The following is a 16,808-nucleotide window of genomic DNA, read 5'->3' as shown; positions in this document are numbered from 1 at the left end:
GCTTCTTGAAATTTCAGATTGATCAAACTAGCCTATCAACCCACCAATAAAGCAAACAAGTGGATGTTGCTTTATTACATTAAAACCCCAAATTTAGACTTTAAAAATCTCTCTTCTTTTGTTTTGATGTGTTTTTTGGAGATATCAATGCTCAGTTCCACAGTCCTATGAAACTGTTGTAATAGAAGTATGGTTTCCTAATAGATTGTTATCAGATCTTTCTCCTTCTGATTAACATGTGATTTCTTCCTCCTAGTAAAATCAGTTGTCAAAAAATGGAGCAGTAGTGTATTTGGTAGTTTGCTTTATACTTTATCAGTATGTTTTTCCAGTGTTAAAACATTGTTGGCTCCCTAAATTGAAAAACATGATCACAAATTTTAAATGTCAGAACATACTATTTTGCTTGCAGTTGAACCTTTATAGTTTTTCTGTTTATCAATAATCACTACGATGTTCCAAAAAAAAATTTCTAACTCATAATTATCCTTGCCTAAAATTTGTCATTTGATGTTGGAAAGAATAGTAGTCCCTATTTCAAAGTTATTAAATCTTAATTTTGCATTACCAACTTTTTTTATGCAGATTAACTAAAATTAGGTGCTGTATATTAGTGTTCTAGGGCTGTCATAACTAAGTGCCACATACTAAGTGACTTAAACAACAAATTTGTTTTCTTTCAATTCTGGAGACTATAAGTTCAAGATGTTGTCAGGAGTGGTTTCTTCAGAGGCATCTCTGCTTGACTTGTAGACAGCTGTCTTGAATTGTAGATCCCTGTGCCTTCACGTGCTTTTTCCTGTGTGTGTATCTGTGCCCTGATTTCTTCCTTTTATAAAAACACCAGTCATATTGGACTAAGGCCCACCCTATTGACCTTTAAAGACCCTATCTCCAATACAGTTACATTCTGAGGTACTGTGGGACTTCAGCATATGTATTTGAGGGGCCATGTTTCAGCCCATTAAATATTATATACCTTTTTGTCTTGTTAAGGAAAATGATATTTCTGATAGCATTCGCTTTCCTCAAGTCCTCAAGTCCCAGTATATAGCTTAGTAACTAATGCATAGCATGTGCTTTATGAGTGTTCTTGATTTTTTTGAGTGAGTAAATAAAGAATAAAAGAGTATTATGAGAAGCTAAGTATCATGAGAAGATAAGATAATAATAATACAACATTATTATACCAAGATAGGAAAATTTTTTTCAAAGATGATTCACTCTTAGGAAAAAAATGGATCACTGATAAGTTCATTACTACCTTATTTTGTGTTAAATTGCTGCCACTCTCAAGCTTTCAGAATGGTATAGAACCAGAAGAAAAGTGAGGTGGAGGAAGGAAGGAGGGTTGAAGATGGCGGGGGGGAGAACATTTAAATAGTGAGCATTAATAAATGTAACCTTGGGGAAGCTGAGAAGTGTTGGGTAATAGACAATAATAGGGCAGGGAGCAGATGAAATAAGAAAGACCGGAATTGGAAGTGATGACATGGAAGGGTAGAGATAATTTGACAAAGCCAAAAAGCTTGTTGCATACAGTTACTAAAATAATTTTGTAGTAATTAGCCAATTGTGTGTGTGTGTGTATTTTTGTGCACATGTTATCTAACTATATATATCTTGGTGCTCAGTTGCTCAGTCGTGTCCAACTCTTTGTAACCCCTGCTGAACTCCTCTGTCCATTGGATTCTCCAGGGAAGAATACTGGAGTGGTGGCCATTTCATCCTCCAGGGGAGTGCCTTAAAAAATGCATATGCCTGAATTCCCTTTTTAGTTCTAATGAACCATAATCTCTTAGGGTGTGACCCACACTTGTGTATTGAATAAATACTCTAAAAGTAATTTTTTAAAAAACTAAAACATTTGTAAATTACTGTCTAAAAGGCAAACTAGCCATAATTTAGTAATTAATACTTATAGCTATTTGTCTGGGAACATATATCTATAAAAGGCAGATGGCCAGTCAATAAGTTAATATCAGCAATTTTTAAAAGTACAGATTCTGGGGTCATTATGCCCTTTATTTATGTTGAGTATAGCACAGTATAATAAAAATATGAATCATGGGAAATTCCCTGATGGTCCAGTGGTTAAGACTCCATGCTTCCAGTGCAGGGGACATGAGTTCAATGCCTGGTTGAGGAACTAAGATCCCACATGCCACATGACCTGGCCAAAAAAAAAATACTGATCATGAATAATATGGAAAATTATTTATATTCCTCACACTCTAATGAAAAAATGTTTATATTATTAAATTGAAATATATTGTTATCACAAAGTCAGTTCTATTCAAATTTGACATAATTCCATTATTCTGAATGAATCTGCTGTTTCCCCATTTCCTTTATGTATTTTAAAAAATAAATTCTTCATACATATTTTTCTGTTTTTTTAAAAGGTAATTAAAGATAATTTTGAAGATTCTTACTGATTTTACCTTTACAAAGTTAAAATCTTTCTTCTTAAAAGTAAGTTTTTTTCCATTCCCATTTTATGAAATTGGTTGGATTGTTTTGGACTGTCCACTCCCATAAGGTCAAACAATTATTGTGCTAAGCATTAAGAATGCAGAGTTGAATGTGATATTACCGGATACAGGAAGCTCACTGTCTAGTGGGTAAGACAAGGTAATAAGCTGTTAGTTATATGGTGGCTGTCTATTGGGAAAAGTCTTTGCTAATCTAGAGCATTTTCATGTCAGAAATTTTATTGTGTAATACTGCTAAAAATCGAAGGACATATTGCATTTTTAAATGGTAGGCATATATGGATTTTAATTAGAAGAGGCATTAGACAGACATTTCCATTCAAAGACTTGCTTAGTTTTGGTGAAACTAAGTAAGATAGAGTATAGCTGTTTCTTAGCTCTGAACATTTTTTAAAAATGATGTTATGACCCAGGTTTTAATGATGATTGTAAAGGTGGCAGAAGCTGAAGTGCCTTATTAAACATAAAAATATTGTATTGTGTTCAATATAATATCACAGACTTGGAGAGGACCTTAAAGAACAATCTAATGTAATTTTTGTTATGTGGGAACACTGAGGTAGAGTGGTTTGTGATTTGGCCAAGGTTGCTTAGCTTATGAATGACAGAGCTAGAAGCAAAACTTAGTCTGTGACTTTTCCACCAGTGTTCTTTCCACTGGAGAAAACTCCCAATAAATTATGTTTTTGTTACAGTCCATACTTTGAAGACTTTTACTGCATTCATAATATATGGTATAAAATCAGCTAATTGTAGTATTAATGAGTATGCAATTTGATGTTGCTTTTGGTATACATATATTGCAAAGATGCATAAAGATATGCCATACTTTAATGTAATTACAAAATGTCAGTTACAAAACATATGTATTTGCATTAAAAAAAGTCCTTAACATTTTTACAGAAAAGACCCCTTTTCAAAGAGGAAACTCACTCTCATAGCTACTTAAAAGTGTCTTGTGAAATACTCTTTTGATGTATAAGAAACATCCAGGAACAAGCTGCTTGTATATCTTGGAAATTAATCCTTTGTCAGTTGTTTCGTTTGCTATTCTTCCATTTTGAGGGTTGTGTTTTCACTTTGTTTAATTTCCTTTGCTATGCAAAAGCTTTTAAGTTTAATTAGATCTCACTTACTTGTTTTTGTTTTTGTTTCCATTATTCTAGGAGGTGGGTCATAAGGGATGTTGCTATGATTTATGTCATACTGTGTTCTGCCTATGTTTTCTTATAAGAGTTTTGTAGTTTCTGGTCTTACATTTAAGGCTTTAATCCATTTTGAGTTAATATTTGTGTATGGTATTAGGAAGTATTCTAATTTCATTTTTTTGCACATAGTTGTCCAGGTCCTCCAGCACCACTTATTGAAGAAACTGTCTTTTTCCCATTGTATATTCTTGCCTCCTTTGTCAAAGATAAGGTGCCCATATGTGCATGAGGTGATCTCTGGGCTTTCCATCATGTTCCATTGGTCTGTACTTCTGGTTTTGTGCCAGTACCATATTGTCTTTATGACTGAAGCTTTGTGGTATAGTGTGAAATCAGATAAGTTTATTCTTCTAGTTTCATTCTTCTTTCTCAAGATTTCTTTGGCTATTTGGGGTTTTTTATGATTCCATATGAATGTGAAGTTTTTTGTTCTAGTTCTGTGAAAAATGACATTGGTAATCTGATAGAGATTGCATTTAATCTGTAGATTGCTTTTGGTGGTATAGTCATTTTCACAATATTGATTCTTCCAACCTAGGAGCGTGGAATATCCCTCCATCTGTTTATATCATCTTTGATTTCTTTCCTCAGTGTCTTATAGTTTTCTGTATATAGTTCTTCTGTCTCCTTGGATAGGTTTATTCCTAGATATTTTATTCTTTTAGTTGCAATGGTAAATACCAGAAAAACAAACAACCCAATCAAAGTGGGCAAAAGACCTAACTAGACATTTCTTCAAAGAAGACATACAAATGGCTAATAAATACATGAAGAGATGCTCAACATCACTCATTAGAGAAATGCAAATCAAAACTACAATGAGATATCACCTCACACCACACAGAATGGCCATAATAAAAAAAAAACCCACAAACAGCAAGTATTGGAGAGGATGTGGGGAAAAGGGAACCCTCCTATACTGCTGGTGAGAATGTAAATTGATATAGCAACTATGGAAGACAGTATGGAGATTCTTTAAAAACTAGGAATAAAACCATCATATGACCTAGCAATACCACTTCTAGTCATGAACCCTGAAGAAACCAAAAGTGAAAAAGATACATGTATCCCAGTGTTCATTGCAGTAGTATTTACAATATCCAGGGCATGGAAGGAACCTAGAAGTCCATCAACAGAGGAATGGATAGAGAAGCTGTGGTACATATATACAATGGAATACTACTCAGCCATGAAAGGAATGCATTTGAGTCAGTTCTAATGAGGTAGATGGACCTAGAGCCTATTATACAGAGTGAAGTAAGTCAGAAAGAGAAAAGCAAATACCATGTATTAACACATATATATGGAATTTAGAAAGATGGTACTGACGTATCTGTTTATAGAGCAGCAATGGAGATCCAGACCTAGAGAACAGACTTATGGACAAGGGTCGGGGAGAAGAGGGAGAAGGTGAGGTGAGTGGGGAGAGTAGCATGGATGCATATACACTAACATATGTAAATAGATAAACAATGGGAATTTGCAGTATGACTCACGGGACTCAAACTGGATCTCTGTAGTAACCTAGAGGGATGGTAATGGACGGGAAGTGGGAAGGAGATTCAAGAGGGAGGGGACATATGTACACCTATGATTAATTCATGGTGATGTATGACAGAAATCAAACCAGTATTGTAAAGCAATCATCAATCAAAAGTAAATATTTAAAAAAAGGAACATGCAGGAGCATATTTTTCAGAACTGATACTTCATTTCTGACTGATTAATGAGTCCTAATACGTAAAGCTAAAATTACTCTGTTGGATTATATAACATGGTAGTTATTTTAGCTACCATGAAGCCTAACTTACTTGGGACCATACTCTTGTCCACTTTGGCCACAGTCACCATTGGTTAATGAGTTAATTAAAAGGTGAATTGATTGAGAACATTTTTGCCATCCAGACCCGAATTAATACAATATAATGGAAAGCTACCATGACTTCTAGACATCGTGATTAACTAGTCATGTGAACTTAAACTCTGTGGGTCTCAGTTTTCTCCCCTATACAGTCAGAAGTTCGGATAATATATCCCAGCTCTTGTTATTTTGTGATACGTAATACATCTGAAAATTTGTTTTTTTTTTTAATCCTTACTACTGTGCTGGGGGCTAGAATTACGGTTCACCTGAGTGTAGTCTTGATATATAGAGTCCTATATCAAGGGGTAGAAACAGTTCCAGGGTGGCATGCCTTCTGCCTGACCCAGTTGGTAGGAAATTTGGCATATAATTTATCAGTGTATGTAAAATTTCAATAAAAGTAGGCGTATGGCCTGGAAACATGTTTGGGCTTTGCAGATTTTGTTTATCCACGCCAGTTTCTTTTCCAATGATATGAATAGCTGGACATTTAAATATTTGTATATCACTGACTATTTAAAATATTATAATGAAAGAATTCTTGAGGTTCACAGTTTTTGTCATGTCACAATTTACAAGGTGTTTTACTTTCTCTGCATGTACTTGTGAAGGTCTTAAAAGGCGACTCTTTCAGTTGTTGATTTTTTTTTTTCCTGTCTCTACTTGGTTGAAACAGAAGCTGAAGCACAGATTTTGTATGCTTCTGTTTACATGAAATTATAGAGGTGTGGTGTTATCTGTGTGTTACAAAACCCAGGAAATGGGGATGCTAGTAGGCAATGACAGCCCACTCCAGTACTCTTGTCTGGAAAATCCTATGGACGGAGGAGCCTGGTTGGCTGCAGTCCATGGGGTCACTAGGAGTCAGACACGACTGAGTGACTTCACTTTCACTTTTCACTTTCATGCATTGGAGAAGGAAATGGCAACCCACTCCAGTGTTCTTGCCTGGAGAATCCCTGGGACGGGGGAGCCTGGTGGGCTGCCGTCTTTGGGGTCTCACAGAGTCGGACACGACTGAAACGACTTAGCAGCAGCAGCAGCAGCAGCAGTAGCCCATTAAACTCTGTGCTAGATTGAAGGAGTTAGACATTAAATTATTTCTGTTGTGATTTCTGGTTCTAAATGGAGCTAATCATAAGATGCTGTAACTATATTTGAGTATTGCTTGGATTTCTTTTTACAGGATGAAGGAGTTGTTAAAGAAATCCCTATTACTCATCATGTTAAGGAAGGATATGAGAAAGCAGATCCTGCGCAATTTGAGTTGCTCAAAGTTCTTGGTCAGGGATCCTTTGGAAAGGTAATGAATGCTTTTTTCCCTCATTTGTTTTTCTTTTAAACATTTAGCAAAAAATTGAACGCATAGGTAGAAATCTGGTAAATTTGCCATTTCTAAATTATCAAATGATACATCCAAAGGAAGGTCTAATTTCACTCCTTTTCTGTTGTTTTTTAAATCCCATTTCTTTATATTTCTCTGTCATGTTTTCTAATCCCCTGGAAAAATTGATTTCTCAAGGACAATATATAACATGCTATTTATTTGCTGCCTAAATCAAGAAAGTTTGAGTTTTGTAAAACAGGTCTTCTTTCTCTCTTCACATGCTGTCATGATCTCAGCTTTCTCTTGGTGATTTTTTCCTTAGCTCTATCACAGAAGTCAGAATGCATGTATCAATTCATGTATGAATGCATGAATTGTTAATTTATCATCTGTTATAAAAAATATGTGAATGTACAGCTATGGGAAGTACTGGGTAATTTAGGGATTATATAAAACTCCTACCTTCAAAGGGCTTTAATTTCAAGGGAAAAAGCAAAATTGAGGAGGATAAACTCTGACACTCATTATTAAAATTGGTTATTCAGTGCTTACTGATACATGATTATTAGGAAAGAAGTTTGTAGATCTGGTTCCTGAGTTTTGTATACCTAGCATCTAAGATACGAAAAATATTACATACAGGTATTAAGTAATAGCATGTAGGAAACAGCAACAACAGCAGTTTAAGGGAAGGAAGATAGTGAGAAAACTACTAATTTCTAACTTTAGGGTGGCTGAGATTTAGTTTCAAAGAGGAAAGTAAGGCAGTTGAGCATTGCTTCTTTATTATACTCTGAAATATTTTAAAAGAAAGACAATTATTGAACACCGGGTTTGTGTATACCACTTTTAAAGTAACATTGATGAATATAAAGTAGACGTTAATTGTCAAGTAATCTGATATCTGTGCAGTATAAAATACAACATGTAAAATATAGAGAAACATTTTTCAGGACACAAAAAGGACAAACTGAGGTGGATTATTGTTTGGTAGTGAATTGGTACAAGAGGTATATGATGACAAGGAGACAGGACTTGAATAGTTATGCTGGGGGAGAGTAAAACTAGAAGGAGCTTTTAACAGATGTGTGTATCTGTGTGTGTGGTGGGGGGAGTGTATTTATAGAATTGACCTGTAGAGGAGGCATGTGCATACTGAATACCTTTATTTTTTAAAGTTACTAAAAGTACAGTATTTTAAAAAAATATTTTACATACTATTTCTATGATGTTAATTTTAGAAGAACAGAGATGAATTTTCTTTTATATCCCCAATATATAAATGCTTGCATATTGACTTAAATAAAATCTCACCAGGCAAACATTTCAAGCCATTAAAAGTATCTGTCTTGTTATTTGATATACACACATACTTATCCATATGTGTATTTATTTATATCCAGCTTTGTTCCAGAAAGGATTTAAGGCTTTCATAAATGAATACTAAAGAAAATAAAAATAAGTGGGGATGATGATGGAAGCAGAAAAATTAGAACAGGAAAGATGAGTTGAAGCCAGGAATAAACTCTCTTGTTCACAAATGCATGGTATAATGGCCTCAAATTTTTTGGCCTCATTATAAAGAGGCTGATACATTTAATTGTATGATTATTGACAGAATCTTTAAGAAATATATCAAACAGACCAGAGAAATTTTTCTTATGGAGCTTCATAAAGAAAATACAGTATAACATAATGAAGTATCTTCAATAACATCTTCACACTAAATATAGAAACATGCTGACAAGTTGTCAATGTGGTCCTTAAAAAAATCAGGGAACGTTCAGCTTTGTGCAGGAACTTTGATTTAACAAGGATATCATGGAAGCCCTTTTAAAAAATTCCTAATACTAAAATACAGAATAGTGACCCTTGTGCAGGTCATCAACCGAAGAAATATTAAGGAAGTGGCTTATTTTTTCCTTCTTAGGATGTGAAAACACTTGCTTGTCAGTATTACATCATTTGCGTAGGCATTGTGTGGTTGGGACTTGTTATATGCCAAACCTAGTCAGGAATTTGGCCAAGGCTGTGAATCAGATAAGTGTAGGAGCAATTCCAAGAAACTTTGAGCTGTAGTCTTATTTATACGATTTCCTATGAAAGTTCCATTGTTAAAATGCAATAAATATATTTTAGCATATATAAACCTTTGTGACATTAAATATCTATACAATCTATTTAATCAGGAAAAATACTATGAAAATCAGTTGTAAAATTGTATTTTAAAGATGCACATATTATCATAAAATATGCATATAAAATTCTGTAGTAAGCACATCAAGTAATGTGTGGATTGAAATGAAGTATACCAATCTACTTATGTTGTTGTTGTTTACTTGCTAAGTCATGCCTGATTCTTTTGTGACCCCATGGACTATAGCCCACTAGGCTCCTGTGTCCATGGGATTTCCCAGGCAAGAATACTAGTGTGAGTAGTCATTTCCTCCTCCAGGGGATCTTCCCAACCTCAGGATCAAACCTCTGTCTCCTGCTTTGGCAGGCAGATTCTTTACCACTGAGCCACCAAAAGATGCATATAAGATTCTGTAATAAACACACTAAGTAATGTATGAATTGAAATAAAGTATACTAAATAACTTATTTATTTTAAAACACAATAAAATAAAACACATGAAAACATCTTTGGCATTATTAGACTAGCCTTTCATATATTTCACATGTCAAGTCATATTTACACAAAACATACATTTTAACATTCCTTTTTTTTTTGCTTTTGTGATAGTAAAACCTTTAACTATAGGACTTAAAAATGAATTTTTGAAAATATCAAACCCTTGCCCTCCTAAGTAATTGATTAAGTATATGTGTTTACAACTTAAAATTTCTTGCAGTTGGTCCTTTCTTTCCAGTTAGTGTTAAAACTGTGCAGTTTTTCACTTCACTTCAGCCAGCAAATACTTCTTAATGAAGTCCATATGACAGAGAGAAAGTATGTTGGAGTAATTCACTCATTCATTTCTCTTTTGAACAATTTCTGAGAATTGGATTAGGGTGGTTGTAAAGAAACCTCTCTTATTTATTTTTTTAATTAATTAATTATTTTACTTTACAATATTGTATTGGTTCAGGAGAGATACGTTTTTGGATAACAGTAATTTGAAATCATGCAGCTTCTGTAGTTGATCATGGGAAGAGAGTAGAGTGAGATGATGTTTTCTTATGCTGAGAAAGTTCATCCATTAGACCTGAGAAGAACAAATCAGGTAATGAAAAAATAAACAATTACTTCCCGAGACTGTGAATGATGGCTTCTATTAGATGCCAAATTGAGATATTAGTGAGTGTTTTAAGAGATAGGGAAACAGTGGCCGCTTTGTGTGTCTTTTCAGAAAACCTGGACTACTGTTTTCTTCCTTCCTTAATTGCCTCTTTTTACCCTCTGTATTCCATTCTTTTCAGCCCCACTAAAGGCTGTGTTCTAGAACAGTAGTTCTCAAAGTGTGATCTTACTACCCTTGGACATCCACAAGACACTTTCATGGAGTCCTTAAGAACAAGACTGTTATAATAATGCTAAGATATTATTTGTAAATTTTTTTGCACTTTGGCACAATCCAGGAAGTGATTTTAAGCTATCAGTAATCATTATGACCTTCACTGCCACACATAGTTAGAAAAATACAAGTTTTACTTAAGAATGTTTTTGATGAGGTGTTAACAGTTATTAGATTTATCAAATATCAATCCTTGAGTATGCTTCTTTTTAATATTGTGGGATGAAATGAGAAGTACCCAAAGTACTTTAGCTGCACAACAAAAAATTTGATTGTCTCAAGACAGAATACTTGTGAAGTTTTTTGAATTGTGAGCTACACTAGACACTTTTTTCATGAAATGTCATTTTTCCATGAAAGAATGATTGACAAACTATGATTACTTAAATTTGGGCATTTGGTAGATGTTTTCCTCAAAAATGAATAGAGTGAACCTGTTCCTTCATGGAAAACAACTTAGTATTTTAGCCAATGATAAAATTTGAGCTTCAAAGCAAAAAATTAGAATTTTGGCCAATTTTTATTTTCCACTGTGCTCAACATGTTCTCAGTACTCAAAAGACTTTCCTGATGAGATTGCTACTGTCAACATTTGGAAGATCTGCATAACTCAGTGAACCAATGCTTTTTAGTTGACAAACACATGATGTTATCAAATCAGCCATCAGTGCAAAATCCATTCAACATGTCCCATAGACCAGTGGGTTATTATGTAAAAGAATATGGACAGTTAGTTGATGTGGTTTCAGATTTTTCACTGCAACTAATCTTTAAGAAACTTCTACTTGTCAAATTCTTGTGTCATATCAAAGAAGAATAACCACAATTATATGAAAAGGCTATTAAAATACTTCTCCCTTTTCCAGATATGTAACTGTGTGAAGCCTGATTTTCTTCTTATAATTTAAGCAAAGCAGTTTAATTGCAACAGATTGAATGAAGAAGCAGATAAAAGAATCCAACTATTTTCTGTTAAGCCAGATATTAGGGACTTGTAGAAATGTAAATCAGTGTCAGTCTTCTCAGTGATTTCTTTTTTTTGGTTTGTTTTGGAAAAAATATTCATTTTTATAAAAAATATTTATATTCACATGTAATTAGTTTATTATTTTTAATCAATAAATACATAGTTAATTTTTTGCTGTGATTTCTAATACAGTAAATATCAGCAGTTATAACCCACAAAAACAAAAGTACTTTGGAGTGATCAGTAATTTTTAAGTTTGTAAAAGAATTCTTGAGACCAAAAATAATTGAGAAATGCTTTCTTGGAAGAAACTTGAGAAAGAATGGAGTCATCACTCATGAAATGACTTGACTCCTTTGTTGTCAATATCTTGATCACCTGATATTGATTATAAAAAAGGAAACTGTTTATCAACATTTATTTGACCATGTCATTAAAATTGAATGAAAACTAAGTCTGGTATTTAGGGTTAATGCCATTCACTTTGAAGCTTTTGTGTGTATATTATGGCAGTTAATTTAATCTGCTCTTTAGAAACTGATGTAGACTGAAATCAGCTATACAAATACATATAAGTCCATGGTTTTTCACTGGTGAAATAGTAAGTAATGGTATGCAGTGGATTTGGAGGAAAGGGGGAAAAAAAGACTGGTTGGTCTAAATACAAAGTATGAGAAGCACTACAATAGATAGTGTGAAAATCTATAAAACTGAAATGGTCCTTGAGTTTAGGTCTGATATAAGAATAGGAGAAGGAGAGATTAAGTAATGATTAAATGAAGTAATGATTAAATGAACCCCCCCACTTGCCCAGTTGGCTGATATATAATTATCACATAGAATATTTTGAATAAAGAATTTTAAGCTCTACCATAGGAAGAAGACAAAAATTACTTAGAAGCTCTCCAATCTGCAGTTTTAGGTATACAAATTAGTTAATTTGATCTCATTTTGAATTTATCAGCATTTGAATAGAGTTTGTTAGAGTTGAGGATGGCAGGTTGAGGCAGTGAACACCAATTTAAAACTGGAAACAACCCTTTAATAGTAAATACCTGTTATGAAACTATAATATACTCATATTTATCTTCATAACTGAGGCTTTCTAAAACTTACCTTATAATGAATCATTTCTTGGTTTGAAAATATAAGAAATTATTACTTTAAGCTTAATCAGTAACTTTCACTTTTTTATTGAAATATTCACCATTATGATTCTTTCACTTAGCAGATAGTTAAGAATTGCCTCTAATATCTTATTAGAAAATAAATTGAAAATTTTTGTCACTCATTCTTGTCTGACTCTTTGCGACCCCATGGACTGTAGCCCTCCAGGCTCCTCTGTCCATGGAATTTTCCAGGCAAGAATACTGAAATGGGTTGCATTTTCCTCCTCGTCTTCATGACCCAGGTGTGGACCTGGGTCTCCTGCATCACAGGCAGATTCTTTACTGTCTGAGTCACCAGGGAAGCCCTATTAGAAAATAAAATACCTGGTAACTTATAAAATGGACCAATAGGAAACTAGAAATGAAGTTGTCAAATTAACAGTAATTAGATTTTTTGTTCCATATTAAGAAAACAAAAAGGAGCTTGTGTCTTATAAGGAGCTCCCTTAGCTCAAATTGTCTTTCATTATATTATTTATCTCTTATATCACAAACTTCTCAAATGTTCTTTTACATTTTCTTTTCCACATTGGAATGTATGAGCATGTGATTAAGTGAATGAAAGTGAGAAAGTGTAAACTAAGTATAATTTATAGGGAAAGGTATATCTTTATACAATTAGAGAATATGTAAGGCTATTTGTATATGCTAATATATATGTATAGCAGGAATGGCTTGGGATGTGAATTTCACTTTTAATTCTCTTATTAGGTATTTCTCGTTAGAAAGAAGACCGGTCCTGATGCTGGACAACTCTATGCAATGAAGGTGTTAAAAAAAGCTTCTTTAAAAGGTAGAAGATCAGAAAGCTTATTAAAATAAAACGTGGTAAAGCTTGTTTGAAGAAATGTGCTATGTATTGCCTATATGAGTAGATTTAGTTTCCTTTTAACATTAGTAATTGTTATTTCTAGGTTTGAGGATGGGGAACACGTGTATACCTGTGGCGGATTCATGTTGATGTATGGCAAAACCAATACAATATTGTAAAGTAATTAACCTCCAATTAAAATAAATAAATTTATATTTAAAAAATGATATTGACATATACTCTAATTTAGTGAGAGTGTATCCTGGTAAAAAAGAATTAATGGGATAAAAAGTGATACATTTTATTTAATTTAAAGTGAACTTGTTTTATTAAACTATATTCTTTTTCTTCAAGATTCTTATTTTTTCTGTTCCATCTGTTGGTATTACATATTGAGAAGGCACAGCCACCTGCATACAATTATATATACTGTCTTCCAGGCTGTGATAACAATAACACTGTGCTCAGTTTTAATCAGAGAACTCATTTGAACACTAATATATAATGCTTATCCGCCAAATAACACTGTGGCACTTAACCCATCTCTAGATCTAAACTGAATTTGTTAGCTTTTATACTGTGGTAATTACTGCCTAGGAATATTGACTTCAAATTCAGGCACTTACAAAGTTATATTTTAAATTTCTATATTTGTGTTTGGTGAATTATTGATGGACTCTCTACTGAAATTATATACAAGAACAATATACTCTAACCTTCTGTAATTTTTAGTTCGAGACAGAATTCGGACAAAGATGGAGAGGGATATACTGGTGGAAGTAAATCATCCATTTATTGTCAAATTGCACTATGGTATGTAATCTTTAAAAAAAAAATATGGAATTAGAGAACTAAGATTTCCTTTCAGACAATAATGTAACATAAGATAAATACTTCGAACAGGAAATAAATATGGAATGATTCAATACTTTCAGCTGTGTAAAACATACTTATCTGAAATAAGAATTAATATCCAGCTTTTAGTTGTTTTTCCTGTATTTGTTGGTTAACTTGTCTAAGGTAACAAGATAGTGTCTTTTGACTACTCTTGTCTAGTAGAATTTCTGTACTGTACTAGGCTGTACCTCTAGGGATCTTAGGCTATAAACTACTGTGATAATTTATTCAAAACATTCTTGTGTTTGAATGGGTTCCTCTTACATGTTCATAATGATCATATTCGTCTTATTTCCTCATCCTGTTGAAGAGGACCATATGGTATACTAGTCTATTTGAGTTATTTTTTCTTATATTTAGAGGGAGAGGAATACTAGTGAAAAGCAATAGGTACAATGGAAAGAACATGAATTTGGAGTCAAAGAATTCTTTTTTTTTTTTAACTGAGGTTTATTTGATTTACAGTATTATATGTTTCAGGTGTACAATATAGTGATTCACAATTTTCGAGGTTATATTCCATTTATTCTTATTCCCTGTGTTATACTATATATTCTTGTAGCTTATTTATTTTATACATAGTAATTTATACCTGTTAATCCCATACCCCTATCTTGCCACTTTCCCCTACCTTTCCCCATTGGTAACCACTAGTTTGTTCTCCATAAGTTTGTTCCTTTTTTGTTAAATTCAAATTTTTTGATTCCAAATGTAAGTGATATCATCCAATATTTGTCTTTGTAAGACATGTTTCACTAAGCCTAATATACTCTAAGCCCATCCATGTTGTTGCAAATGACAATATTTCATTATTTTTTATGAGTGAGTAATACTCCATTGTGTATGTGTGTGTAGATGTATATATGTGTGTGTGTATGTATACACATATATATTTTCCACATCTTTAATACATTTACCTGTTGATGGATACGTAGGTAGCTTCCATATATTGTGAACTATAAAAAAATTCTGCCATGAACATTGTGGTGCATATATTTTTTTGTGGCAATATTTTCATTTTCTTCAGATATATACCCAAGTGTGGAATTGCTGAGTTATATTTTTATTCTTTTGAGGAACCTCCATACTGTTTTCCACAGTGCTTGCACCAATTTACATAACTTCTGACAGTGTACAAGGGTTTCATTTTGTCCACACCCTTTCCAACATTTGTTATTTGTAGTCTTTTTCATGATATACATTTTTGATGGATTGAGATGGTATCTCATTGGGGTTTTGATACTCTGATGATTAGCGATATTGAACGTCTTTTCATGTGCTAGTTGGCATTCTGTATGTCTTCTTTGGAAAAATGTCTATTCAGGTCTTCTGCCCATTTTTAAAATTGGGTTGTTTGTTTCTGTGGTGATGAGATATATGGTCTGTTTATATATTTTTGATATTAGCTCCTTATTAGTCATATCATTTGAAAATATTTTCTCAAATTTAGTAGGCTGTCTCTTCAATTTGTTGATGGTTTCCTTTGCTGTGCTAGAGCTTTTTATTCTAATTAGGTCTGATCTGTTTATTTTTGCTTCTGTTTCCTTTGCCTTAGGAGACAAATCCCAAAAAGCATTGCTTTGATTCATGTCCAAGAGTGTTCTACCTATGTTCTTTTCTAGAAGTTTTATGGTTTATGGTCTTACATTTAGGTCTTTAATCCATTTTGAGTTTATTTTTATATATGATAGAAAATTTCATTCTTTTACATGCAACTGTCCATTTTTCCCAGCACCACTTACAGAAGAGACTCCCTTTTTCTCTTTTGTATATTCTTGTCACCATTGTTGCAGATTAATCAATCACAGGTGGGTGGGTTTATTTCTGGGCTCTTTATTCTGTTCGATTGATCTATATGTCTCTATTTATGTCAGTACATACTGTTTTGATTTCTGTACCTTTTAGCATGGTCTGAAGTCAGGGAGTGTGATGCCTCTAGCTTTGTTCTTCTTTTTCATGATTGTTTTGGCTATTCAGGGTCTTCGATATTTCCATACAAATTTTAAAATTACTTGTTCTAGTTCTGTGAAAAGTGCCATTGGTATTTCAGTAGGGATTGCATTGAATCTTTAGATTGCTTTGCGCAGTATGGTCATTTTAACTATTAATTCTTGCAACCTATGCAGTTCTGAATTTTAATAATGGCTCCATTGCCAATTTATTGTATGCATGAGATTATGGCATTTAACTTCCCTGGGGAATTCAAAGGCAAAAATTACTGATCCAGTCTACTATGTTGCTCTTGGTTTTTGAAATTTAGATGAATAGCAGGCATTGATTTTATTTTTAGGTAATTTTGACAAATATGCATTATAGTAGTTACTCAGTTCAGTTCAGTCGCTCAGTCATGTCTGACTCTTTGTGACCCAATGAACCACAGCATGCCAGGCCTCCCTGTCCATCACCAACTCCCGGAGTCCACCCAAACCCATCTCCATTGAGTCAGTGATGCCATCCAACCATCTCATCCTCTGTTGTCCCCTTCTCCTCCTGGCCTCAATCTTTCCCAGCATCAGGGTCTTTTGCAGTGAGTCAGCTCTTCGCATGAGGTG

The 16,808-nt window shown here is 33.5% G+C and overlaps 1 protein-coding gene across 42 annotated transcripts in view; it reads left to right on the top strand.

Moving 5' to 3' along the window:
- Nucleotides 1-16,808, top strand: part of RPS6KA6 (ribosomal protein S6 kinase A6) — a 194,351-nt gene that overhangs the window by 59,489 nt on the left and 118,054 nt on the right. For all 42 annotated transcript variants that reach the window (XR_015158377.1, XR_015158376.1, XR_015158375.1 and 39 more), the window contains 3 exons: nucleotides 6,754-6,870; nucleotides 13,260-13,341; nucleotides 14,092-14,172. Coding sequence is in view for 34 of the 42 variants with exons in the window: in XM_086386201.1 (XP_086242327.1) it covers nucleotides 6,754-6,870; nucleotides 13,260-13,341; nucleotides 14,092-14,172 (280 nt within the window). In the remaining 8 variants the exon portion in view is untranslated. The remainder of the gene's footprint in view (nucleotides 1-6,753; nucleotides 6,871-13,259; nucleotides 13,342-14,091; nucleotides 14,173-16,808) is intronic.

Source organism: Bos grunniens, chromosome X, assembly GCF_055505025.1.
Source record: "Bos grunniens cultivar Pamir isolate PY7600 chromosome X, Bosgru_T2T1.0, whole genome shotgun sequence".
NCBI lineage: Eukaryota > Metazoa > Chordata > Mammalia > Artiodactyla > Bovidae > Bos > Bos grunniens.
The sequence above is the reverse complement of the archived record's forward strand: the minus strand, read 5'-3'. Positions and strand labels throughout refer to the sequence as shown.